The 19,535-nt window shown below is 48.8% G+C and overlaps 1 protein-coding gene across 1 annotated transcript in view; it reads right to left on the bottom strand.

The window, feature by feature from the left end:
* Nucleotides 1-19,535, bottom strand: part of Traf5 (TNF receptor associated factor 5) — a 50,644-nt gene that overhangs the window by 14,746 nt on the left and 16,363 nt on the right. Inside the window, exons 2-4 of the mRNA XM_038349691.1 lie at nucleotides 7,864-8,082; nucleotides 5,899-5,956; nucleotides 286-387 (exon numbers count right to left, since the gene is read on the bottom strand). Coding sequence (XP_038205619.1) covers nucleotides 286-387; nucleotides 5,899-5,956; nucleotides 7,864-8,082 — 379 coding nt within the window. The remainder of the gene's footprint in view (nucleotides 1-285; nucleotides 388-5,898; nucleotides 5,957-7,863; nucleotides 8,083-19,535) is intronic.

Genomic DNA, 19,535 nt, shown 5'->3' with positions numbered 1-19,535 from the left:
AGTCTTGAGCTCACAGAGATCCACCTGCTTCTGCCTCCCAAGTGCTGGGAGTGTTCTTTTAGCCTGCTGCATCCCGCACCTTCTTCTTGGCTCAACAATCGCGTAATGTGGGCTCTCTTCATGCTCTGGTTACACCTTCACTCTTGGTGCTCATGGTACTGCTAGACTGGGGACAGTATGAGAGAAACTCAGGGAGCCCTTTACAGTGTCCAACCAGGTCCCATCACACAAAGGCTAAGTCACTAGAAGGAGGCATAGACAACACTGGTCACAAGTGATACTGACCTGGAACCTTCCCAGAATGATCCTGGCGTCACACCCTGGGGCGTTTCTGCAGTAGACCTGTAAATTGAGGACCTCCCTCTTGCAGCAGTTGTCTCTGAACACCTGAAACGCAGATGCAGTTAGTCTTACACCATCTAGTACACCTGAAATACAGACGCGGTCAGTCTCCCTCATACCGTCCAGTACACCTGAAATACAGATGTGGTCAGTCTCCCTCACACCGTCCAGTACACCTGAAATACAGATGTGGTCAGTCTCCCTCACACCGTCCAGTACACCTGAAATACAGACACAGTCAGTCTCCCTCACACCGTCCAGTACACCTGAAATACAGAAATGGTCAGTCTCCCTCACACCGTCCAGTACACCTGAAATACAGAAACGGTCAGTCTCCCTCACACCGTCCAGTACACCTGAAATACAGACGCGGTCAGTCTCCCTCACACCGTCCAATACGCCACAGCGGCACAAAGAAAGCTATGGTGAGATTAGCCTTCAAATCTGCCTCAGAAGCAGACGGAAAGTTCCAGGCAGTGGCTGAAACGGAAATGTCACAAGACCATATTGAAAGTCAAGGCTGCCTCAGACACGCACTCCTAGGGAGTCATATAACTCAGTGCTCAACACCACAGGCTGCAGCCAGGGGAAGCACAGGGTGAGCTCGACCCCACACAGTCAAAAGGAGGGCTGAGGCCAAGGGTAGAGTGCTGTTTCCCATTCTGGCGTGTCAGTGCCCCTGAAGCCGTGCTGGCTGGTTATTTCGGCACAAACTGTGTATAGGTACGCTTCCTCTACAAGGTCAGAGGGTAAATACTGTGAGCTGGGCAGGCCACGTGGCAGCCATCCCTGAACTTGCTCTGTAGACCGGGCTGGCCTGGAACTCACAGATTCCCCTGCCTCTGCCTCAACTCTGATCTCTACAGAACTCACACAGGTAGACACAGCTGTGCTACAATAAAACACGTATGGACACCAAAGTCAAATAGCGTGTAATTTCCACGTGCTACAGAACAGGATGCTTTGATTTGGAGTTTTGAGATGACTTATTTATTTGTATACATGTATGTGCCTGCGTGAGTTTGTAAGCGCCGTGTGCATGAGGCCAGAAGAGGGTGTTCGAGCCCCTGGAACTGGAGTTACAGACCCTTGGGACCTGTTGTGCCATGTGGGTGCTGGGAACCAAATCGCGGTCCTCTGCAAGAGCAGCAGGTGCTCTTAACAGCTGGACTGTCACTCCAGCCCCCTTGTTTTTTTCAAAATAAGTTATTTTAAAATAGTTTAAGACTCACAAGAGGTTGCAAAAATAGCATAATTTTGTGTCTCTTTTTTCATGAATGTTAAGAATGTGAAAGCCATTCTCTTAGCTCAGAGGCAAAACTGGCAGAACTTGCCCCAAGGTCATAGCATGCCTGTCCCTGCCCTGTCCTAATGGGAGACACACAACACACAGACACACATACACACAGACACACACACACATACACACACACACACGAGTACTTGGCCCTCTGGAAGGCCATTACTGGGAAGAGGCTGGTGAATCAGACCAGCTGCTCAGGAAAAACTTCAGGAGGAGGCAGAGTTTGAGTTCCTGAAACACAGAAAGAAAAGAAAATGGCACTAAAGAGACATTTTCAGGGAGAAAATCTCCATGACCCTGAGTTAGAAGAGGGTTTCTTTGGCACAGCAAAAGGACAAGAAACAAACAAAACCAAAAGGACAATAGACAACAACAATTGTGTTGGTTTTTTTTTTCAACTTGACACAAAGAAGAGTCACCTGGAAAGGGGGAATCTTAACTTGAGAACTGCCCAGGTTAGAGAGGCGTGTGGCCATGTCTGTGAGCCATTTTCTTAATTGTCAGTTGATGGAAGGCCCAGCCCACTGTGGGCATTGCCACCCCTGTGCAGCCGGGCCTGGACTGTGTAAGAAAGGCAGCTGAGAAACCAGGGGAAGCAGCCAGGAGGCAGTGTTGTTCCCTGGTTTTTGCGGCCCAAGAGCTGCAGGACTGATGGGGTTGAGAGCATCTCTGAAGAGAGGGCTGGAGGCGTCGGTCTCAGTTGCAGAGGAGACGCTAGCACACTGGAGATGCCAGGACCCTGGGGAGATGACCAAGGGCAATGGCAGGTTCCTGGGCCTCTTGGACAAGCTGCGGGTCGTGGACAGCAGAGCCAGAGAAGCACCACTGCCCAAGTCCTCCCTAGCACAGAAAACGATGAGTCCTGATGTCAGACGCTGAATCTTTTATACTGTTGAAATTCGGTTATGCTTTGATCTGACTATAACTGCTTCCTGGCTTTCCTTCTTGGAATAAGAAATATTTAACTTTTTTTTTTTTTTAAAAAAAAACAGGAGCCCACAGGTTTTATTTGTTTTGTTTTGCTTTATTTTTCAAGACAGGGTTTCTCTGTGTAGTCCTTGCGCTTGAGGCCAGGCTGGCTTTGAACTCAGAGATCCGCCTGCCTCTGCCTCCCAAGTGCTGGGATTAAAGGCATGCGCCACCACTGCCTGGCTAGGAGACCACAGTTAAGAGACTGGGTACTTTAAAGAGATGTTAATTTGTCTGTTATCAGTATTAACGTAATCTTGGGGACAAAAAAGAAGGGAACTGTTGTGGTTTAATAGTGATGTATCTGTGTCAAACTGACAAGGGGCAATCAAGCTGGTTAAGGTCGCCCAGAAGAGGGAGCCTCCACCAGGCTTGTCTGTAGGCAAGCATGTGCGTCATTTTCTTGACTGATGATTGATGTGCGAGGACCCAGCTCACCGTGAGCTGTGTCACCCCTGGGCAAGTGATCCCGAGTTGTATAAGAAAGCAGGCTAAGTAAGCCGTGGGGAGCAAGCCAGAAAGTAGCTCGGCTCTAAGGCCTCTGATTCAGTTCCTGCCTTGGGGTCCTGCCCCAACTTCTCTAGATGATGGTTTGTAACCTGGAAGGGTAAGGTGAAGCCAACTTCTTCCTCAAGTTGGTCTTGATCATGGCATTTACCATGGCAATAGCGAAGCAAACTAAGACAACAGCAGAACCCACAAATAAAACAGATGAACTAAAGTTCAACAAACAGAAAACCATCTGCTTCAAAAGACACCACCAACAAAGTGAGAATAAATCACGTGATAAGAGAAAAATACTGGCAGACCTGATAACAAAAACCTGGTATCTAGAATACAACAAAGAACTTGTAATAATTCAACAATTAGAGAAAAAAAATCCAGTTAGAATGGGCAAAGGTGGGGCTGGCGGGATGGCTTGGGGTAAAAAACAATTGTTGTTCTTGCAGAGGAACCAAGTTCATTTCCCAGCACTTGCATCTGATGGCTCACAACCACCTTTAACTCCAGCTTCAGGGGATCTAATGCCCTCTTCTGGCCTCCATGGGTACTACATAGACACACACACACACACACACACACACACACAATCTTGAGAGGCATTCCAATAGAGAAGACACACAGCTGGGCAGCTAAGATGACAATGTCACCAGTCATCAATGAAAGTGACCTAAACCCTGGGTAAATAAGGCTTCACATCCATTGGGAAGATGCAGCTGAAAGGATTTGCTACCTAGAACCAGCCTGTGCTGTGTAAGGAAGGTACAAAAGGGGCAACTGTTTTGCAAAACAGACTAGCAGTTGTTGACATGTTAACCCAGGTATGTGGTGGTGATACACGCCTTTAACCCCAGCACTCAGGAGGCAAAGGCAGCCAGATCGCTGAGTCCAAGGCCAACCTGGTCTACACAGTAAGTTCCAGGACAGTCCGGGCTACACAGAGAAACCCTGTCTCAAAACACCAAAACAACAACAGCAACAACCCCCCCCAACAACAAACACCCCAAAATAAATAGATAAATAATTAAAAACAACAACAACAACAACAAGTGTTGACACATTACTCAGGAGTTCCACTCTCAGGCACACGTAGAATTGAATATCTGAGTTGTGCACTTTATGAAGCCAGCATGTAACAGCAATGTTAGCTTCTTAAAGTAACCTTTAGGGTCATGGATATAGTCAAGTATATGAACTGTATCTTTCCTCCAGTCCTGGACACTGAGACCCAGCTAGCTTGATGAACAGGAGCCTACACAAACCACACCTCAGCTCCTATATTAGATAGCAACTTTCCTTGGAGTGCTGGGGTAGATGTATCTATATCTATATCTATATCTATATCTATATCTATATCTATATCTATATCTATATCTATATCTATATCTATACTCCTCATACATGTGTGTGCGCGCGCACATGCCTGTGTGTGCCTGCATGCATGTCTGTGTGCCATGCGCAATGCAAGGCACTGGATCCCCTGGGACAGTTGGTTGTGAGTCACCCCATGGGTGCTGGGAACTGAACTCATTGTTCTGGAAGAGCAGCCAGCCTTAACCATGGAATCATCTATCTCCCAAGTCCCATATTTTAAAAAATTAAGCTTTGTACATGAATATTCACAACAGCGTTATTATTCATAGCTGTCCAAAAGGCAGGCACAACACAAATGTCCACTAGCTGCTGGCAGAGAAACCACATGTAGCACAGCTGTACAACAGACTGGTACACAACAGTAAGAAGAGCGAAGAGCTAACACAACCAGCCACGCGGATGAACCCTGGACACCTGTTGAGAGGAGGAGCTCGGAAGAGCTAACACAGCCAGCCACGTGGATGAACCCTGGACACCCACTGAAATAAGGAGCTCGGAAGAGCTAACACAGCCAGCCACGTGGATGAACCCTGGACACCCGCTGAGTGGAGGAGCTCGGAAGAGCTAACACAGCCAGCCACGTGGATGAACCCTGGACACCCACTGAAATAAGGAGCTCGGAAGAGCTAACACAGCCAGCCACGTGGATGAACCCTGGACACCCGCTGAGTGGAGGAGCTCGGAAGAGCTAACACAGCCAGCCACGTGGATGAACCCTGGACACCCACTGAGAGAAGGAGCTCGGAAGAGCTAACACAGCCAGCCACGTGGATGAACCCTGGACAGCCGTTGAGTGGAGGAGCTCGGAAGAGCTAACACAGCCAGCCACGTGGATGAACCCTGGACAGCCGTTGAGAGGAGGAGCTCAGACAGAAAGGGCAGGATTCCACTTATGTGAAACATCCACGAGTGCAGCTAAGTCACGGCAGAAACTAGATTGTGGTTTTCGTGGGCTAGAGAGGTGTGGGAAGGTGAGGGATGGTGGATGTGGGATTTCTTCCCAAGGGTCATTACACATCACAATGGCTATATGACTCTGAAAATGTGAAGACCCGTCGAACCAGACATTTGAAAGGTAAACTCCATGATATATGAACTACATTCATAAAGTTGTTGCTAAACCAAACAGTATATAACATTGTATCCTAGGAATTAGCCAGAGGGGAGGTGAACCCCAGAAAACATGTTCTACCTTTCCCAGCAGCTTGGTGTGGCTGGACCTGGGTGTGGTGTGGTCAGTAAAACCCACTCATGCTCCAAACATATAGGAGGAGGGTGTAACCTGACCCACAGAGGAGGACTGTGGGCAATGAGCTGGGTCCCCACATACTGTCCTGTTCCAACCTGGATGTCAACCCTGAACGCTGGTGCCATCTCCAACACCCAAGCCAAATCAGTGCCCTACTCACCTCCTGGGGCTTGATGACCTCCTTGTCCACAGGGCAGATGGGCACCGCGTTCAGCTCTCTGACGGGGAAAGCGTAGATGAGGTGAAGGTAAGTGTTTAATCTTCACACGTTCTTCCGAGACCATCCAGGCACCGAGCCCCCCATTAGCCCTGAGTGCCCCATCTCTGTATTGGCACAAGCTGAGCACTCTTCCCAGGGACAGCCTTGCACCTTGCTTCAGCAACATCACAGTCTTACAGCATTCCTGAACAACGCCTACCTACCGGCAGCATGCCACCAAACACAAGCCCCCCAGATGGTGTTGATGGCCCCATCCCTGTCCAGCATGCTGTACTATAGCCTGCCTTCTTAGGTGGGGACACACTAGACATCAGACAGCAGACCCACACTGCCTGTGGTTCTGCACCTTCAGAACCTGAAGCAGAGTCGAGCAAAGCAGTGTAGACAAACAGGTGCTAAGAGTGTAGACCCGTGAAGGGGGTGAGGACGTTCTCTCTAGCCCTGGCGAAGTATGGCGGGCACATCTACAGAGTCCTCAAAGCCTGCTTCCATGCCTCTCATGGCTGTCAACAAGTGGCATGACCCAGGTTGCTATGGTTTGATGTTGAGGGTCTCCCCAGCCCCATGTGTTAAATAATGGCGTGGTCCCTGGGCTGTGCTGTTGGAATGCCTTAGCTCTGGAATCACCGAAGAGACCGGCATCTGGGAAGATTCTTTCCAGGAAAGATTCCCTGAGAGGGGAAGCCCTTCCCTTGGAGAGGGCAGCACCTTCCTGCCTAGGGTGGTGTTGTTGGGATGCCTTAGCTCTGGAATCACTGAAGAGACCCACATCTGGGCAGATTCTTTCCAGGAAAGATTCCCTGAGAGGGGAAGCCCTTCCCTTGGAGAGGGCAGCACCTTCCTGCCTAGGGTGGTGTTGTTGGGATGCCTTAGCTCTGGAATCACCAAAGAGACCCACATCTAGGGCAATTCTTTCCAGGAAAGATTCCCTGAGAGAGGAAGCCCTTCCCTTAGTGAGGGCAGCACCTTCCCGCCCAGATGTGAAGCATCCCAGGGAAAGCAACACCGAGCGCCAGCTGTCATTTCTTCCTGCTCTGTTCTGCAGCTCTCACCACTGCTACTGTCCTTCAAAGGCTTCAACTCCCAGCTTCTTCAGCTTCCAAGGTGTACTGGAGACCAGCGGCTCTTCAGGAACCCTCCAGGCCTTCTGAGTCTGTCTAGGGGTGCTGTGGCATCCAGCCTGGTGGACTAAGCACCTGCCAGGTTCTCAGCCCTTCCACATGCAAGCAGACACTGTGGGATGGCCCAGACTGCAGCGTGAAAGCCCTTCCAATAACCCTCTATGGGTTCTGTTCCCAGGAGCCTGGGAGAGCATCTCTCAAGCCACAACAACTCCCCTAACCTCAATTACAGCCCTGCTGGCCCTGGAAAGGTGGAGCCTAGTGGGGGCTCATAAGGGTGTGCCCATGAAGGGGACAGAGGGACAATGTGCCTTCCTCTCCCTCTCTTCCTTCCTGGATGATGGAAGTAGCTGGTTTGACTCCAGTATGTTATCCCGCCACGATGTGCCTGCTTCATTTCCAAAGCAATGTGCCTGCCAATCATGAACGCCCCCCCACCAAGCTGTGAGCCTAAACATACCCTTCCTGAGCTAATTACATTTTGATGGAGTGATGTTACTGCGGGCTTTCCAGCTGCCTTAGCGGTGGACGGCCCTATGGCAGTCTGGTCTCTTATAGACAACGACAGTCTGCAGGAGAGGTGCAGGGTGAATGTCCATGGAGGTGTGGCAAGCAGAGGATTACACTTTGGTTCTCGGCCAGGAGTCTGGGAGAGCATCTCTCAAGCCACAACAACTCCCCTAACCTCAATTACAGCCCTGTTGGCCACAGCAAGCTCAGACGCCAGGAACACCTCCAGCTGTCTGGTCAGCTGCGGTTAGAGCTGCAGGCCCTGCACACTCACCTCAGAGACAGGATACAGTGCTGGCAGAAGCGGTGTCCACAACCTGTCTGGTGGGGGTTGTGCAGCACCGAGCGGCAGAAGGCACATTTGTAGCGTTCTTCCAGCTGCTCCACAAACTGGTAGTCTGTGTCGGGCTCAAAGTCCAAGGAAATGGAGTTGCCAGAATTCTGGCGGATGAAGGCACAGGGGACAGCTCCTTGTTCCTCAGATTGGGACATTCTGGGGAGTCAGAGAGGCAGAGCACTTCAGTGTAAGATAACAACCCAAATGATAGCAGCCACCCTGTGGGTCATAACTAGCAATCACTATATTCATTATGCAGGATTCTAACAACTTCCTGCCACAAGGGGGCACTTGTGAGGGTGCAGATGGCTGTTAGCTAGGCTGTGGTTGGCCCCTCTTGACTGGACTGATAATCACCTTGAAGGCCTTTGCAAGGGGATTGGCTGAGAGAGAAGGACACACTGAACGTGGGTAGCACCATCACATTAGATTGCGGCCCTGGGCCAGATAAAAAGGAGAAAGCCAACTGAGCTTGGATTTCCCTTCTCTGCTTTCAAATCCGTGGAGATGTGAGCAGGCCACCTCAGGCTCCCACCACTGTAGCCATGCCTCCCCGCTGCTGGGCCTCGCCTGTCGTGATTTGCTGTATCCCTTGTCTTAGGCTTTTTTATTCCTGTGAAGAGACACCATGAGCATGGTAACTCTTTTTTTTTTAAAAAAAAAATATTTATTTATTTATTATGTATACAATGTTCTGTCTGTGTGTATGCCTGCAGGCCAGAAGAGGGCACCAGACCTCATTACAGACCTCATTACAGATGGTTGTGAGCCACCATGTGGTTGCTGGGAATTGAACTCAGGACCTTTGGATGAGCAGGCAATGCTCTTAACCGCTGAGCCATCTCTCCAGCCCTGAGCATGGCAACTCTTATAAAGAAAACATTTAGTTGAGGTAGCTCGCTTACAGTTTCAGAGTTCAGTCCGTTATGATCATCAAGGGGAACACAGCGGCATGCAGACAGACGTGGTGCTGGAGCTGAGAGTGCTACATTTTCAGGCAACAGGAAGTCGACTGACTTGCTGGACAGTATCCTGAGCATAGGAAACCTCAACGCCCGCCCCCACAGTGACAACTTCCCCCAACAAGGCCATACCCGTTCTGGCAAAGCCACACCTCCTAATAGTGCCACTCCCTATAGGATTATGGGAGCCAAATACTTCAGACTAACTACCACCTCCTCAAACCTCAGACCAAATAAAGTCTTTCTCTCTTGAGTTGTTTCTTCGGGTATCTGGCCACAGCAACGAGCAATATCACGACTACACGACACAATAGCTCTTCGTCCATTTGCCTTTTACAGAACACCAAACAGTACGGTCGGTTGGGCCAGAAGCTGCGCAGAGCACATCCACCCAGGCGTTAAATGCATGGTAAGCAAGCAGTGAGACTGTGCTCCCGAGACCGAGAGACTCAGAGAGGAGCTAAGGCCGCCCAGGAGAGTCTCACACTTCTCGCTGCCCATCTCAGCCTCTCACTTTCCACCTCTCTCCTCCATCCACCATTGCAGTCGAGTAGATGCGTATGCCTCCCCAGGAGTCCTCTGTGGAGAAACTCACTGATGGTATCTGGAGGTGCGGCATTTGAGAGGATGAAGTCCCCATATGTGAGGTTAGTGCCCTCCTAGAGAGGGTCCAGAGAGCCCCCTCTCCCCCTTTCCTCCTGCAACAATACAAGGGAAGCCTCACCAGAGTCGGAGCGTGCTGGACAGCGCTAGCATCCTGTCTAGACGCCCACCCCCAGACCGGGAAACAGATGTGGCTGAGGAGTCGCCAGGGCACCTGTCAGTCACCCACAGCACCAGGACAGCACCAAGTCAAATCACGTCCCCCCCAAACTAAGATCCCATTAACCGTTTTCTCCTCTAAGCGGCACACCAGGATATTTCCAGGGCTACTATTGTTCAGCTACTGTGGTTCAGTTCTGGCTTCTCCTAGCTCTGATAAAAATGTCTTCAATGCAAGTTGGGCAGTGGTGGTACATGCCTTTAATCCTAGCAGAAAATGGTACGTCCTCCATTTTGAAATTGGAGAGAGGTGGAGCCAACATCCAGAGCAGCCCACTGCTCTGCAGCTCAGAAGCTGCAACTGATTCAGTCACAAGCGGTTCTGCCATGTTGGACTGGGCGTGGCAAGCCCGCAGTACCTGTTTTTGACCTAGGCATGTCACAGCTTAGATTCTTAAGCGCTTAGCGATTTAAAGGCGCAAATCAAAAGTGCTCCTGGACAGTAAAAAATTACAGATTCACAATAGGACAGATTCAGACATAGAAGACCTTTAAATGGGTCACAATGTTGGATGAGTGTACGTAGGCTTGGGAGAGAGAAAAAAAAGAATATAGAGAATAAAATTAATGCCTTGAAAAGGGTAAAGTGTTTAAAGAGACAGAGTACAGATAGTTATAGATTAAAAGAAATAAAGAAAAATAAGCCACGTAAAAATGGAAAATTCATCTAGAAAGGGAAACCCTGTCTCGAAAAACAAAAAACAAAACAAAACAAAAAAAAAATGGAAAATTCACAGAGGGTCTGGATTATGTATTTTATTGTGTTTTCTTTAAAATTTTTGACTGTGAAGAAGCTAAGTACAGAGAGACATTTCATTATACGGGCTACCAAGCTAGACCAGAATGGATATCATAAGGTTATGACTTCAGAATTTGGATCTAAAGTTATGATGCCTTGGAAAAGAGGATCTTCTTTTGTTTTCATGGAGGATGAGACCCTGTGAATTGCTTCTATCCCAATATGGTATGATAGACCATGCCCTCCTGAAAGGTCACTGTGAACACCTTCAGAAAATTACTTCATTCAACTGCCAACTGAGATGAACCTAGCAGACAGGTTATACCATGAAAGACCTAAATAACAGCGCCCCCATACAGCAGGAAGGAGTTTGGAGAGAACTAACTGCGCCCATATTCCCAAATATTGTTTATAAATGTTCTTTTACATTTAAAGGGGGATATGATATAGATATGAATAATTTGCATTAGTATGGATTTTAAGGTCTATTTTGTTATATGTATATGTATTTCTGATCTTGATTAAGGTATTGTGATTGTGTAGTTCATTTAAAAATGTAATGTATAATTAGGAAATATATGTTGTTAATGGATAATCATCGATAATAGTCAAGCTTGTAGTCATGTTAGTTAGATTTTCTAGAAATATAGAGATCTATTTCAGTTAGACAGGCATTCTTCATATCTTTCAAAGACTACAGAATATGGCATTTAATGTTTTAATAACTTAGGGCTTTTCATGACAATGAGACACGTCTGCTCCTGGTAGCACCAGTTAGTTCAAGAGGAAGATGGGCATCGAAGAGGCTCCTTATGGAGTTTGATAGCCATTTGGGCAAGAAACTGCTCTTGCCTAGACTGTTGAATAAACTGTTCACAGAGAACCCTCGGAGAGAGGACTGCTGAACTTGCCTAAAGGTAAGATGATCTTTGGGGGTTCCTGATTCATGAAAGTGTCTACGAGACAGTCTGCAGGACACAGCAGATACTGACTGAACTGTCTTTGAAATTTCCTGCTTCATGGAAAAGTCTTCTGGATACTATAGGCCTGAAGGCTGAAGATGGATGCCCTAACAGTTCAGAGGAACTTTGGGTGACTGTCTAGGCAGCGAGATGTCTCTGTCATTTCTAGAGTTTTGGAAGTTGCTTACTTCTTGTTTGCTTAGGTAATATTATATCCTCTGGAGTCTTTGATGGAGTTGAAGAATGGTTATAGTTTTCCTTAATTATGATAAAAGATAAAGTAGATATAAATATTGTAACTGTAATTCTTGCTTGATAACTGTTTTGCTATATGTAATTTTACTATGTTAAAGTTAAAGCCTTTCGTAGCCGGGCGGTGGTGGCGCACGCCTTTAATCCCAGCACTCGGGAGGCAGAGGCAGGCGGATCTCTGTGAGTTCGAGGCCAGCCTGGTCTACAAGAGCTAGGTCCAGGACAGGCTCTAAAAAAGCTGCAGAGAAACCCTGTCTCGAAAAACCAAAAAAAAAAAAAAAAAAAAAAAAAAAAAAAAAAAAAAGTTAAAGCCTTTCTTTTTTGTTTAAACAGAAAAAGGGGAAATGATGGAGAAGGGTCATCTGTTTATGTGTTACTTTCATTGGTTAATTAATAAAGAAACTGCTTGGCCTGATAGGTCAGAACATAGGTGGGTGGAGAAGACAGAAAAGAATGCAAAGAATGCTGGGAAGAAGGGAAGTGAGGCAGACGCAATGAAGCTCCAGCCCAAGATGGACGTAGGTTAGAATCTTCTTAGTAAGCCACCACCTTGTGGTGCTACACAGATTATTAGAAATGGGTTAACCAAGATGTGAGAATTAGCCAGTAAGGGGCTAGAGCTAATCGGCCAGGTAGTGTTTAAATGAATACAATTTGTGTGTTGTTATTTTGGGTGTAAAGCTAGCCGGGTGGTGGGACGGAGCCTGCCGTTACTTCTACATTTGGCGGAGCCGGATGGGAATGCAGCCCACTGCTCCTTCTACAGCCTTGTGATGGTTCTTGTGAAAGGCTGGTAAGAGGAAGTCTATCACTATTAATCCTTTCCAGTTTTTGAGTGGGTGTATTACCAAATCAAAAATAAACACCTAAAGCTAAACAGAACATGGACTAAGTTCAGCCACCAGGTTCCTTTCCATAGCACCCCCTAGCCTGAGATTAAATGCACGTCTGTATGATTACATGACTGATGTCTGTGTCCCTCAGGGATACAGACAACATCTGTTCTTGCTCATCGCCACATCCTGCCCTTTGGACTGTAGCTGTGGGGACAAGGTCAATGTTGACACTGATTCTGAACGGAATTTTAGGAGGGAACTGCATTGATGCTGGCCTCAGTGCAGCGATTTTATATGCGTGTGCATGTGTGTGTGTGTGTGTGTGTGTGTATGCATGTGTGCATGCATGCCTTATTCCTACTTGTGAAAATGTAGTAAAACTGCCTACCCAATCTGTGGGTGCACGCATTCGGGGGCCTTCTGAGAATGCCTGGACCTCAGGTAAGGAGCAGCAGTGATTCAAGCCCTGCTGTGGCCATGGTTTTCAGAGTCCAGCAGGGGTTAAACACGGGACCTCCTGGGGGTCCCCGGGGATATCATCCTTCTACATGGGCGGGTCAGGAAGGCTTGGCCTGCAGACTCACTCTGGCGGGTCATCCAGGCCTAGCAGCAGCTGTGTGACCCTGCCAAGCAGGGCAAGAGGTGAGTGGCCTCTGCTGCGGGCATCTCCAGCCTTTCTGTCTCGTGTCTTCTTCCCACTGCCGCCCTGACTCAGTTTTCCTGTGACCCTAACGTCACTCTAACATAAAATCTGTTTTCAGTAAAAGGAGGAAGCCCTAGACTTCCTATCTGTGTGGGTCTCTCTCTTTTGACTTCTGCTAGATTTGAGATTAAAATAGAGGAATTTAAAAACATTTCATTAATTAAAAATTTTTATTTATTTTACATGCACTGGTGTTTTGCCTGCATGCATGTCTGTGTCTCCAGATCCTCTGGAACTGGAGTTACAGTCATGAGCTGCCATGTGGGTGCTGGGAACCTGAGTTCCCTTGGAAGAGCAACCAGTGCTCTTAATTGCTGAACCATCTCTCCAGTCCTTCATTAATTCATTTTAACATAAGCCAATCATATGCTACCATAATTAATTTTTAATGAAAAATCAAAAACGAGCCACGCTGTTTAACATTTTTCGTCCGTCTTCACATCATGTTCCACAGGACACAGCTGAATCCCCACCTGGGCATTACAGCATCCCGCCTCAGAGAAACTTCTGGAAAACACCCCTGTGTGTTTGTGAAGGGGGAGAAGAAGTGGCCAACGGTACGGTTTATTTGCAGGTGCAGACCCTCTAAACAGGAATCAGACAGCCCAAGGCAGGAAGAAGCCACACCAGGGTTCTCCCACTGCAGCCAAAGCCAGAAGCCACCAGGCTCTCCTTACCTAATTCACCAGAAGCTGGCAAGTACCAGCAATGCTTTGCCAGTAGAAGCTGCTTGGGCACCACGGGTCCCTGGAACTCATTTTGGGAGACACATTTGGTTTGGCCGCTGGGCCTGTGGCTTGCAGGGCTAGCGGTTCTATCTGTCATGGACACTCTCTTGCTCCTGGTGAACAGAGAGCCGGGCATCAGTACTGAACATCTTTCTTTGCTCTCATGTGCTTGTGTATTTCCTAGGCCTAATCCAAACGCCTTTGCCTCTGCCCGTGAACCCTGAACGCTCCTGAGTCTGCTGGAATCCAGCCATGACTTTTCTCTCACCACTGTTCAAAATTCAGCATGTTTGTTCAGTTGTCAGGGATTCTGAGAGTGCAGGACAGAGTTCCTATACAGGAAAGGGAGCGGGGTGCCTCCTGAGGTGGGGTACTGCTCCTTCCTCCCAAGCATCCTCCAGCCTCCACCCACTTGGCTCACCCACAGGAAAAGCCCAACAGATTAGGCTGGTGTCTGCTGGCCCTAACATACTCTCTAATTAACTAGATGCTTCCACGTGGAAATGGGGGATACGTAAGCACCCACCGTGTTCAAACCTTCCCCTCAGAACTACAAGAGCCACACAACAGGACTGGCAAAGGAGTCCAGTTCTGCGCAGAGGGAAGACACCATCAGTCACCACGGAGTGCGAGAGCCTCTGTGCTCCCAACAGCAGCTATTCTGCGAACAACGGAGCACAGACCGCTGGAGAGTTCCAGTTCATGCCAAGAAAGGAAAGAAATTGCAGCCATCTGCGCTCTAAAAACTCAGAGTTCTTTTATCCTCCCCCCTTTCCATCTGTAAACGAATGTATCCTTTTTAGAATTCAAGAATTCCTAAGGATAGCCATGAATATCACATTTTAAGTACTTTTTAAAAAGATTTTAGAGTGTGTGCGCATGCAGGTCAGATTCCCTGGAGCTGGGAGCGTCTCAATGTGGGAAACGGGACTGAACTCCGGCCCAGGAGCAGCGTTCTCTCCTTAGCCTCCAAACCATCTCTCTAGGTCCCAACAATTCAAGTTCTTGTCCACCTTGTTATTTTGTTCTAACTCATTTTTAGGAGATATAAATCCTCTCAGATGTGGAAGCTGTGAACATTTAGTTTTCTGCAAACGTCATTTATCTTAGTCTCAGATTTATCAAAGTGAAATGGTCCTTGCTTGTCTGCCCACATCGCCTCCCATGTCCTAACATCCTGTTTGTGTGGAGAACTTGGGAATGTTTTCAGACATTGTGTTTCTAGGACAAGCCCAAGTGGGTTCCAAGCTCTGGTTCCTGGGAGAGATTCAGGACCTAGAACTAAAACTCAGAGAGAAACAAACACAGAACCAGTAACTGGGCACTGTCTGCCCCCCCTCCTTCCTAGCTATGAAGCCCTGAGTGAGACCTGTCCATCTCCACCCTGGCAGATGACTCACCCACTGATTCCTACGTAGCCACAGCAGGCACTGCCCCCACGTCAGGGCCTGAGATACCAGCTGTCCTCGAGGTCCAACAAGGGCAGGATTCTGACAGAAATCGGCAAGTTACAATATCCAGTGACAAGTGCCACCAAAGGGACTCTGATGAAGGAGTAATGGAGCCTGGATGAAGCCTAGGAAAGTCTACGAAAGCGCCTCTGCTGAGCTCACAAAGAAAGCAGCTCATCTGGACTGAAGGAGGCGTTTTGTGGATGACAAACATAAAGGAATTTCTCAGAGGGCATCATACAAGTTCTAGATTGGCTAATAATAAACTATATCCAGTGATAATAAACTATATCCAGTGATAATAAACTATATCCAGTGTGAAATGAAAGCAATGGACCAGTTGTTTGCTGCTTGCTGAAAGCCATCCTCTACCCTTGCTATGCTGGGGTCTGCACCAGGAGGTGGGGAGATCCGTCCTCTACCCTTGCTATGCTGGGGTCTGCACCAGGAGGTGGGGAGATCCGTCCTCTACCCTTGCTATGCTGGGGTCTGCACCAGGAAGTGGGGAGATCCGTCCTTTACCCTTGCTATGCTGGGGTCTGCACCAGGAGGTGGGGAGATCGTCTAGGCTGAGGTCTGCAACAGGAGGTGGGGAGATCCGTCCTATACTCTTGCTATGCTGGGGTCTGCACCAGGAGGTGGGGAGATCCGTCCTATACCCTTGCTATGCTGGGGTCTGCACCAGGAGGTGGGGAGATCCGTCCTATACCCTTGCTATGCTGGGGTCTGCACCAGGAGGTGGGGAGATCCGTCCTATACTCTTGCTATGCTGGGATCTGCACCAGGAGGTGGGGAGATCCATCCTATACCCTTGCTATGCTGGGGTCTGCACCAGGAGGTGGGGAGATTCGTCCTATACTCTTGCAATGCTGGGGTCTGCACCAGGAGGTGGGGAGATCCGTCCTATACCCTTGCTATGCTGGGGTCTGCACCAGGAGGTGGGGAGATCCATCCTATACTCTTGCTATGCTGGGGTCTGCACCAGGAAGTGGAATGATCTGCCTATACTCTTCTATGCTGGGGTCTATATCAGGAGGTGGAGTGACAGCTGGCACCACAGACGTTTTCTTGGAAGGAGAATGAGGTGAGATGATAGAGCAACACCTCGATGTGACCTCATCTGTTGGGTCTCACCACTGCCAGACAGCCCTTCTCCACAGCGAGTTCTCACCAGACTGGTTCAGCAGGGTCCCAGATGATAACCAGAACCACTGATCACCACCCCTTGTGCTCTCAGCCCCAGAGGGCGTGGCCTCCGCTGCGGACTGCCTCATCTCCCAAGAGCCTCATCTGGGTCTGCTTGGCTTCTCAGGCTGCCCAGTTTTCTGTCACCTGTGTACTGATTACTACATAACTGAAGTCGCTGTCAGAAAAGGCTCTGAAAGTCGCTGAGATACCAGTGTGGAGACAGAGGAGCCTGTGTGGATGCCACAAGGACGTTCGCACCTTGCCTCTGGTTTTCATCTCGTTAGGGTTGATGTATGTGGAGGATGGCTGGCTGGGAACTGTGGGAAGAGACTACTTCAGGGGAGCGCAGGAGTGCAGGATAGCCCCTCTATCTGTTAAAGCAGAAACAAACATCACCACAGCTGCCCAGCCCTGCTGAGCCGAGGCAGAGCCCTCATCCGGGAAGCATTTCTGAGATTACATGCCTAGGTCAGAGGAAGATTTGAAAAGAGGATGAGAGAGAGAGGCTAGAGAAGGGCAGGCCCCAGCTCCAGGAAAAAAACAATAAATGGGGGAGAGGCACAGGAGGAGAAGAAAGCCAAGGGTGTGGGCAGGAGATCTTCCAGGGCCGGCTGCCTTCCAGACCATCTTGGCAGGATGTGTGAGCTGTGAGTCAAACCAGCAGACTTAGCACATTTCTCCTAGCAGAGCAAGTCACATAACTTATCATATCATGGCAGTTATCAGGGCTGTGGAGATGGCACCATTGGTAAAGTGTTTGCTTTGCAAGCTTCAAGACCCGAGTTTGATCCCCTGCACCCACGTGTAAAAGTCAGGCGGGGGGGGGGGGTGCACACTTGTGATCACCGCACCAGGGAGATGGGACGGGAGGACCCTGGGGCTCACTGGCTAGCGAGCCTAGACTAGTTCCAGGTCAGTGAGAGTCAGGTGCCAATTCAGAAGACCCGAGACTGCCCTCCACATGCATGAGCGAATGTGTATATACATACTCCTGCACACATGAACACGTGTGCACACACACACAAAGTTATCAGAATAAATCATGATTTCTCAGATTATATATTCTTATCTGCTTTCAGCTTCCAAGGTCAGATATCCTTTGTAATATCAACTTAAAAACTGCCCAAGAATTGCTCAGCAAATCACCAAGAGGTACATTTCATGGCATGTGAATTTCACTTCATAAAACAAAATAAGACGTGATGTTATATCTAAGAACACCAGGAAGTTCCAGTAAAGATACAGAATTACCAACTAAAACAATAACAAAAATATGCCCAAGGAATTAAGATTTTTTTTACCTTATACTTTTCTTGTTTGATGGTGACATTTAATATAACAGATTTAGTCTCTGCTCTCCCAGGACAGCATGTGGCAAAATCCCCAAAGCAGATCCAACCTTCTAATTTGCACCCACTGGGGAACACAATTTCTGTCGCAGCCAAGGGAGATTTAACCCAAGAATCTCACCTACAGAGTTCTGTGACTATTTTCTACCCTCCAGATTCCATCAGTGATGATTGGGTTAAATAAAGCCCCACCAGGACTGCGGGGAAGCCTGTGCCCTTCACACTAGGTCCTCTCTACGGGAGCGTTCTAGTCAGGGTTTCCAAGCTCTTATAAACACCGTGACCAAAAGCAGCTAGGGGAGGAAAGGGTTTATTCAGCTTACAGTGTCACATCCCAGTCCATCGCTCAGGGAAGTCACTGAGCCAGGCCGAGGTTCTTCCCAAGTTCCTGTCAGAGACATGGAGAGTTCCTCTGAGATGGAGGAGCGGTCCTTCCAGACAGGGCTCTGCGCTACCCCTGACCCACAGCTGGAACCAACACAATCCTGCTCTCCACAGAGCTGAGCGAGGAGGCCCAGGGAGGCAGGGGAGGCAGGGGTAGCAACAGCCAGGTGAGATGAGAAGAGACAAGGCCGGTGTGGGAAGGAAGAACTAAGAACTGCCAGGGTGGGGCTTTAATTCCTCAGAGAAGCGTGATTTCTCTCTCACCTGTCAAGTCCACTTCCTCCTTCCAGCAGCTTAGCAGCCAGCGACGACGGGTGACAAGATGTGGGTGCAGGGTTGAAGGGCAGCTCTAGAGCCCCTGACCCACACGTGTCCTGAGGAACTGCGAGACCGAAGCCTTTGTGGGACACTGTCTCCCCCTCAAGTCAGCTAGTGCCAACCAGGAAAAGCCACAGCAAAGCTTCCCCCTCAAAGGCCTACTTGCTCCAGAGCTCTGGACCCCCTCCACAGCCTCCACTCTGTGTGGTCCCCACTTTCTACAAACTTCCCAGGGCACATCCATTCCTCATTACTCTCCTGAGAAGCCAGCAGCGCCTGGCTGGGAGCACTCAATCCACGATTGGTAAATAAGGACACGGGGCCCAGCCTGAGGTCATGGTGCAAAGGCACTACAGACAATCCAGGACAGGCCCAGTGGAGGGGACATTGTAGAAAAACACGCATGGAATCCAGGTGCTGGAAGTAAGCATGGGAGGGGGCAATGTCCAGCGTGGCTTGATCACTTGCACACCTAGCTTGTTCTGATTCCCACACTCCTTAACACACACATTAGCATCATCCCCCGGTTTTTAAATGGGGAGATGAAGGATTGAAGGGGTCCTGCTGCCTGGGGAATCAGCAGGAGCAGGGGTCCCTCCATGCCTTTGCTTCCTCAGGGCCCACATGAAGGCAGCGTATGTGGAAGGCACCTCCATGGACTCTGGGGTAGACCAGTCTGGATTCAAATTCTGGTTTTACACCTTGTTACCAACTAAGGCAATGTACTTGGTCTCTAGGCCCCTCTGTTTCATTCGCTAATGGTGACAGTGTGGTGACCTCACAGGCCTTTGAGGATAAATAAGTTAATACTGTGGATCAGGAGATGGCTAGCCTGCCAGCTCCTTTCGTAAATCAAGTTTTAGCAGAATGTAGCCAGGTCAATTTTTTGCAGATGTTACAATGGCAGAGCTGAAC

Source organism: Arvicola amphibius, chromosome 12 (genome assembly GCF_903992535.2).
Source record: "Arvicola amphibius chromosome 12, mArvAmp1.2, whole genome shotgun sequence".
NCBI classification, from domain to species: Eukaryota; Metazoa; Chordata; class Mammalia; order Rodentia; family Cricetidae; genus Arvicola; species Arvicola amphibius.
This window is presented reverse-complemented; position numbering and strand designations above follow the sequence as displayed.